The 8,608-nt window shown below is 47.7% G+C and overlaps 1 protein-coding gene across 1 annotated transcript in view; it reads right to left on the reverse strand.

The window, feature by feature from the left end:
- Positions 1 to 1,074: 1,074 nt before the first annotated feature.
- The window catches only part of acvr1l (activin A receptor, type 1 like), a 26,504-nt gene continuing 18,970 nt past the window's right edge, over positions 1,075 to 8,608 (reverse strand). The window contains 6 exon segments of the mRNA XM_030343577.1: positions 1,075 to 2,190; positions 2,750 to 2,880; positions 4,126 to 4,323; positions 5,670 to 5,945; positions 7,251 to 7,397; positions 8,279 to 8,378. Of these exon segments, the coding sequence (XP_030199437.1) occupies positions 2,056 to 2,190; positions 2,750 to 2,880; positions 4,126 to 4,323; positions 5,670 to 5,945; positions 7,251 to 7,397; positions 8,279 to 8,378 (987 nt within the window). The 3' untranslated portion in view covers positions 1,075 to 2,055.

Here is an 8,608-nt window from a genome sequence, read left to right on the forward strand (position 1 = left end):
TGTTTTTGTACAATTATATATTCTATAATATTTGCAGATCATAAAAACAAGTGATAATTGCAGATTGAAAGTATAAAAAAGTCAAATTCCTGTCCACTTCAAACGTCTTCAGTTGCCTACTATAGGCCAACATTGGCCCACTATGAAGACCACTTAAAGCCCACTTGTCAATCTATCTATCAGGACGTGATGCATGCCACCTTTTCACTGAGTAGGAGCGTAGGACAAACGCAGGTGTCAATCATAGCTCTAACTATGGGTCTCATATCCAGTCTGCAGTGGCTCATCTGTGGCAAAGCCTCTGTGATGAAACTATTTTCTAATAAAGACATTATCGTGATGAAAAGCAACCATGAATTGAATGCAAAGCAAACCCAAAGTCTGCGTCGATAGCACTCGCCCATCAGAGCCGTGGTTCTGTGTGAAGAGAGCACTTTGAGTCCGGGATCCCTTTCAAGGACTTCACTCAGAGTGGTAATACCCAATTCAATAGCAAACACTTACTTGGAGGGACTGTGCCTAGAATAGCAGTTAAAAGATAAACATTGGATGATACAATTGATTTTAGTTTATACAAGCCAATTTACTCATCAAGTGTCTGTGATTGTGACCATTTCTCGTTTGTGTTCATGGAATTCACTGTGTATATAATTGATCAAACAAGTTGGTCTTTTTTTTAAAGCAAGGTTTACCGTCACTACATTCGACAGACCTGAACGTTTCATCCAGATCAGCTCAGATATTGTAGCCCTTCTGTTGACAATGTGAATGAGACCTAGTCTGGTTTAAAAAAACAAGCAGATTCTATGCCGGCTGACAAAAGTATAGTGACACTATTCAGTAGTTTGTATGTATTATGTTGACTGTGGTACAATGTGTATATATTTGGGAGAAATTAATACAGGTGTATATATTTGGATGACAGTATGTAGTACAGTGTTTATATGTGGGTGATATTTTGTTTGAGGGTGAGAATTGTCAGTACTACTAAGCAGTAGACTCATACCAGTAGAGTTGGATAGAGACACAGCTGTTGGCTGTTCTTGTAAACAGCATCAAAACAAAAGAGACCAATCAATGATTACAATCTTTCTGTTTAATTAATAGAAATCACTATTTGATATAAAATATTAAAGAAATTAAAAAAAAAGGCTGACGTTTGACTTCAATGACTCCGACAATGCACCCATTAAGACAACAATGCACGCATTAAGACACAGCATCACAGGCTTATACTGCTCCTGGGGGAATGAGTCCCAGCATCAACTAGCTTACATCGTATTTGTTCTTTTAGCATTCTTCTCTTTAAAGCCTGATAAAAATAAAGAAACACAGAATATGTAGAGAAGGTATTAATGTCAAAGTGTAGGGCGGAGTTTCCGTGACATTCCGGTACATTTGGGTTGAGAACCTCTTGTGATGATTCGTTATGACCTCTGGTAACTAATGTTACAGGATCAGTGAATCCCTTAGGCTAAACCGAGAGAGTAACCCGAGTTGTAAACTACCAATTCTGATCTGGCATGTTGAGCACTTTCCATCAGAAGAACAAAAAAATAGAACTCCCCATTGCGAATAAATTATGCCAAGACGTACCATTGCAATGACAGAAATAAAGAAGTATTGCTAATTACTACATCTTCCAATTTGTGCTTCAAAATGAATAACGCGTTAAAGAAGTTCTGTTGTTCTAAACTGAAACTAGAACACTCCAAATCCCCGGCAGCAGTGTCTCGTTCTCCTTCCTCTTCCTCTTCTTCTTCTATGAATACTTTACACCAGCAGTGAAGCTTCAATGTCTCTCCTATGATTACAGCTCACGGTCTGATCTCCCAAGATGCAACGGCGGTCTCGGAGAAGCCCTGCGGGCCATCTCTCAGATTCCAAAATGTCCCCCCTTCTTGTCGAGCTTGTGTTTCCTTTACAAAATAAATACAGTGTGCCACTATAAGGGCACCGGGCTGGATCCTCCGGTCTCCATGCGACCAGCTCCCAGGTCTGGACGTCTCGATGCAGGCCCCCGAGGGGGCTCCCCTCTCCCCCCATCGCGGCCCCTCAGATGTCCGTTTTGATTTTGTCCAGCGAGTTGTCGATCTTTGTCAGAGTCTTTTTGATGCGCAGCGCCGTCAGCCTGGCCGAAGGGTTCTGGTACCAGCACTCCTTCATGAGCTTAGCCATGGACGATAGGGTCTGGGGAGACACAGGGGCCACAGTTAGGTCATCATGAAGCCGCCCACTACCTGCTTCTTCACCACCCCACTGCCCACCAGTTCCTTCCCTCTGTGACTTTAGCTTTGACGTCTTTATTTTCGTTAGCCTCATAGCGTAATTGCCGTAGTCATATTTTGGCCATATTGTGATACCTAACCTAACTCTACTCTCGTAACGCTGCTGATTCACTGTGTCTCATTGGCTATATCCTAAGCCAGTCAGAGTGCTTTTTTTTACATTCCATAATCACTATCTGCCTATGTCATCTATTTGACTCAGGCAGTTTCGAACCTAAATACAACATGAACCTTAAAATATGACCTGGGCATTATGCTATGAGGCTAACGTTATGACAAAACAAATCATTAAGTCATTACATTGGTCACTTTAAGTATAAAATGTTTACCAAGTCATTGCTTCGGGGACCCGAGGTGAATGATTTCTTCACTGCTTCACTAAATGCAATGTCTTCTCTACCAATCTGTCCTTACACCACAACGTTGGACCTGCTTAAATACAAATGTACATCTGGACTCACAGGGTCTGAGAACCATCTGTTGGGGATGTTGGGCCTTTGTTGGTCCACACACCACCACCTTCTCATGTCGTCGAAGCTGGGGTCGCTTGGGACCACGTCGTGGAAAGGAGGCTTGTATTCTTCCACGATGCCTGGAGGTGGAGAAAGCAAGAACAACAACACACCTTTGAGCTCCTGGGGGGAACATGACATGATATATAGGGTAGAAAACCCATTTCTACCCCTTACCAATACCCCTCCCCCTTTTTTTGAAGGTAAGGGGAAGGGATAAGGGGTAGAAATGGGATTGGGCCATAGTAACATCATGACTGCTGATAAGGTCTACTTCAAAGTCAACTTTAGCTTTTATTCATCCGTTCAATCAAATGAAACGTTTTTTTGCCTGACTGTAAGCTAATGATAAGCTCAGCCACTGAGCTGAGGTGAGAAAGTACAACCAATCTGCTGCTGACATCACCACTAAGGGACAGGCGTGCTTATCAGAAGGGCAACATCTAGATTAAGACACTTTGTTGTGCTGTTAAGAAATGTGAGTCATTGTGATCAAAGAACGGGTGTGTGATTGGACAGTCAAGGCCACGTCACTTACAGAGTCTCTCGTTATCGATTGACCCATTGATGCATTCAAGGAAACTGGTAATGCTGTTAACTTAACCGCCCTACGCCTCAAGCCTTTCGATCTTTCTACGTACCGCATGTTGCCTTTTTTTAAGTGAGCCTTAATTCCCGCTCAAATAAATCGATGGTCGCACAAATAATGGAGTTTGACTGGGTGAAATAATACATTAAAACCCTCAAACATCGTTTGTAAGGACAGTTATGACCAAAGACTAATCTCTTCCAGTCTGTCCCCGTGCACCATTGATACGATCGTTTAAACAGCAGAAGAACAGAGTGAGGACTGTGTGTGAGTGCGTGCACCGAAATATTTAAACATATAGCGTGTCCAGGGCCGACGGACTGCGGGGGAAAGTGAGGCAGTCGTGGGGGGCCCAAGGCAGAGGGGGGGCCCATGGCAATAAAAAAAAAAAAAATTGAATTATCCACCAGCCCATAGTGTTAGGAGGTCGCACACGGCCACGTCTCCCCCCCCCCGTCCGTCGTCCGCCAACAATTGTTCTCTCCCCCCCCCCCTCCCCGTCAACAATTCAGCGCAGGGGGCTGGTAGGGGGAATTCGGGGGGGGAGGGTAGAGAACAATTGTTGGCGGACGGACGGACGGACGGGGGAGACGTGGCCGTCGGGGGCCCATCAGTACCTCCTGTAGAAGGGCCCAGAATTTGGTGCAACGGCCCTGAGCGTGTCTGTGAGCTGACAGTGATAACATATTGCGGGTGCGTGCGTGCGTGCGTGCGTGCGCGCGTGCGACCCACTGACCGTTGCTGACGGTGCGCCGGGCCACCTCCCACAGCACCAGACCCAGGGCCCAGATGTCCACCCGCTTGTAGGACTCGAAGCAGTCCGTCTGCACCGAGTCGTCCAGCACCTCGGGAGCCATGTAGCGCTTGGTGCCCACCTTGGGGTTGTTGCCCACGTCTAGCTCGTTGGTGTCCTGGAAGTGCATCACCGCCAGGCCTGGTGGGGGGGGGGGGGGGGGGACATTTTAAATGTTCAATAAGCTGTCAAGTATTTGCTTTTGACTCAAAAGCTGGAAAGAAGGATTTTCGGTCAAACCTTGATTTGTGCGGTGCACCAACGAAAACGTCTACGTAGTAACAGGTAGGTCCTCCAAGACATTAACCAGAGTAGAACGAAGGTTTGAGGGGAGGATGCTTTTAAAATTCTGTCTGACGGAAAGATAAGCAGCTGGGTTTTGGCCCTGAGAGGCTCCCCCTGCCTTTGAACTTCTTCCATTTTCTTCCCAACAACAACAACACCACCACCACCAACCAACCCCCATCGGCCCCCCCGCGCCCCCCCTCCCCCCCCCCCCCCCCCCCCCCCCCCCCCCCCGCCCCCCAACAGAGCAACCAATCTCCCTGTTCCGATCAAAACAACAATAAACCTTGATTTCCCTGTAAACCAGAACATGTCGACACACGAGAGAAAGAGAGAGAGCGAGAGAGAGGGAAGGCTTCGCCAGAACAGCCAATTAAAATGCCCAAACCCTTCCCTGCCCAGGTTAGATCCGGATGCTGGATTGGATTATTTATTAACAGCACAAAGAACATTGGCAGTCCGACGGCAGCGGGCTGAAGTGGCTCTTAATGTGTTTTTAGTTAGCGAAGCGGCAGCACTGCTACTCTCTCTAATGACAGAGACGACGACATTGATTAATAACAGACCGGCTGGCAGTGTCCTCAATGAGTCTGACTGCACCCCCCCCCCCCCCCCCCCCCCCAACCCCCCAAACCCGACGCCATCACACAGGAACATCTGACTAAAACAAGTGGAGAAACACAAACGGGGCCAAGAAAAGCCCGGGGAAACAGCGCCCACGGCATCAACACTTAGACCTTTATCATGTTCCATTTGCCGTGATTATAATGACAATATCCATTGTCAGAATCACGGCCCTAGATTTTATATTTCGTGAGTTATTTTCATATGCTCTCTTTTGTACTCTTGTTTTCGTTTCTTGTTTGTCACAAACCGTGGTTTGGCCAACGGCAGATTTGTCCTTGTTAACGACCGTTTTTCCCTGCATAGAAAGGAAGTGTTATGGCAGCATGTGGCGCAGGAGGTAGAGAGCCGGGTAGGCGGGTAACCGGAAGGTTTGCTAGTTCGATCCCCTAGCACCTCCTAGCTGAGCGTCGAGATGTCCCCGAGCAAGGCACACATAACTGCTGTCGCCTTGCGTGGTTGACACCGCCGACGGCGTGAACGGGTGAATGTGGGGCAACATTGTAAAGTGCTTTGAACGGCCACGGGTTAGAAAAGCGCTGCATAGACGCAGTCGTTTCGCGGTTCTAGACACTCACCAAGGTCGGCGATGCAGCACTGCCCCGTCTTGTTCACCAGGATGTTCTTGCTCTTCAGATCACGGTGGGCGATGGCCGACTTGCCCTGCGTGCCGAAGATCTCCACGTGGAGGTGTGCCAGGCCGCTGGCGATGGACAGCGCCATCCGCAGGCACCCGCCGGCGTCCAGCGTGCTGAGCTGCAGGTAGTCGTACAGCGAGCCCATCTCGTGGTAGTGGGTGATGAGCCACAGCTGGGTGCTGGAGTTCCTGGACGTCATGTCCGACGCGATAAAGCCTGAAGGAGGAGGAGGAGGAGGAGGAGGAGGAGGAGGAGGGGGCGTGAGTCTCGATTCGATGATGAAGATCAGTTTAAAACTCTAAAGGCAACCAACACACCGGACCAACTGCCCGATTTGCGTCGGTAAATGGGCGTCGGGCTATTTAATCTGGCCGACTCGAACACCGACATGGGTGGCACACACCTACGGGATTACAGCCAACGCCGTACGTTCCGAAAACACGAAAACCGGAAGTAGCAGGTCCTCTTATTCGATTACACTGTTTATCTGGTATGTTTACCATCCTCACTTCCGGGCTTCACTGATTTGCTAGTTAAGCTGCTAGCCCTCCACCAATCAGAATGGTAAAAGAATGACCAACTCGAATGGCCGATTACACATGTTGAAGCGGCTGAAATGAACGCCGACGTGGCCGATTTGAGCGACCACACCAAATAGACTCATGTCACCGACGCCGATTTTCTCACCGACGACGAGTTTCGGTCCGGTGTGGGCTTGCCTTAAAGGCTCTCTGGTTTATCGTCACCAGGTTGTGTTTGGACGTCGTTCACGGTTTGAAAGGGGTGATATCACGCCACCAGTGGTGTGTGTGATTAGCCATTACACTGCCTTTCCCTGTGTCTTACAACATCACTAGTGGGCGTGTCCACCGAGATGTATGACGGATAGATCAGCAACATTTGCCGTAGTCCACTGGTTAGGGTAGTGGACTGATCTATCCAGCATACATCTAGGTGGAAACGGCCACTAGTGATGCAACTAGGGCACAGGGAGAGCATATTTTCAAACGGCTTCTTGTAATGGCTGATCACACTCACACTTGCCGTCATGATATCACCCCTTTAAAATCGATCCACTGAGGACATCACAAGTGGGAGTGGCCACCTAGATGATTGGTAATTCGATCACCCCTCTGATGGACTGTACCAACAGGAGTATCTCTGTTGATACAGACCGCGGTAATGACTAAATTTGCCTCACACATGGTGGTAAAGTAGAGGCCCTTTACAAATGGTATCGCAGCGAGAGGATGTCATTATTTATGAAGTCAAGCTGAGTCAATTGTGTTTGTGCAGCCCTTCATATCAGAGCCTCAAAGGGCTTGAAAAAGGTTCAATCATCTGCAATGATTAGCTTGATGTTTCCAAACTTCAGCTCTTTTAATGACTTAGGTCGACTCATCATGCATGCATCAAAGCTCACACATGCAATGACAGACAGACAGACAGACAGACAGACAGACAGACAGACAGACAGACAGACAGACAGACAGACAGACAGACAGACAGACGTCTCCATACCCAGGATGTTCTCGTGCCGTAGCAGCACTGTGTTGTAGATCTCCGTCTCCCTGAACCAGGACTTCTCGTCCCTGGAGGAGAAGATCTTCACGGCCACGCTCTCGCCCTGCCACTGGCCACGCCACACCTCGCCGTAGCGCCCTTTACCTGCGGCCGGGAGACGCACCACAAGCGTTAGCAACGGTTAGCGTAAGCGGACGTTACCGTTAGTGAACGTTCTAATTAGCGAGCGTTGCCGTTAGCCGTTGTAACCGTTAGTGAATATAACATCCTAATAGGTTCAATTCATAATCAAACTTTTCATGTACAACAACAATGAGTTTAAAATGACAGTTCTGTGATTTGATTAGACGGGGGGAAAAAAAAGGCAAACAGCTGATGTTTTGGTAAAACTGTGCTTATTTATAATAGATTAAACAAGGTGTGGTCGCCATGGATACATGGATTCACTTACCACAGTATGAATTGCATGATACCCATGTTGTTTTCAACCACTCAGCTACTAAGGGCTGATTTTATTGGAACACGTTAGGTCATAAAAGATATTTTAGCCTTGTTTTTTAACCAAATGTGAATCAACAGTGCAATTTCTTTTTTGTCACATGAGATAGACGAGCTTTCCGCGTAGATCACATGATGGTCTGCGAGACTAGGGAGTGCATCACGCTTGTAAATGGTTCCAAGCCCAGCAGACTAGTTGGCAACAGGCGGTATACCCAGAAAGCACTGGGAATCGTCTCTTCACAATAAAAGCCCCGTTAGTGAGGGAGTGCATCATGCTTTCAAATGATTCTAAGCCCAGCAGATTAGTTGGCAACAGGTGGTCTACCGAAAAAAACACTGAGAAACGTCTTTTCACAATAAAAGCCCCGTTAGTGATGGAGTGTATCATGCTTTAAATGATTATTTGCCCAGCGGACTAGTTAGCAACAGGCGGTCTACCCAAAAAAGCACTGGGAAACGTCTCTTCACAATAAAAGCCCTGTTAGTGAGGGAGACGGAGGGAGCGAGGGTAGAGCGACACTCACCCACACACTCGTTCAGGGTGATCTGCCGAGCCACCGTCCTCTGCACCAGGAACGGGAGGCCGGAGCCGCTGCCAGACGTACACGAGTGGTCCAGCAGGTCCTGGGAAACACACACACACACACACACAGTATGTTTATCACGGGCAGCTCACACACTCACACAGTATGTTTATCACGGGCAGCTCAAACACACACGCACACAATATGTTTATCACTGTCAGCTCTAACACACACACACACACACATACACATGCCCACAATATGTTTATCACTGTCAGCTCACACACACACACACACACACACACACACACACACACACACACACAATAT

This window comes from Gadus morhua, chromosome 20 (assembly GCF_902167405.1).
Source record: "Gadus morhua chromosome 20, gadMor3.0, whole genome shotgun sequence".
In the NCBI taxonomy this organism is placed as follows: Eukaryota; Metazoa; Chordata; class Actinopteri; order Gadiformes; family Gadidae; genus Gadus; species Gadus morhua.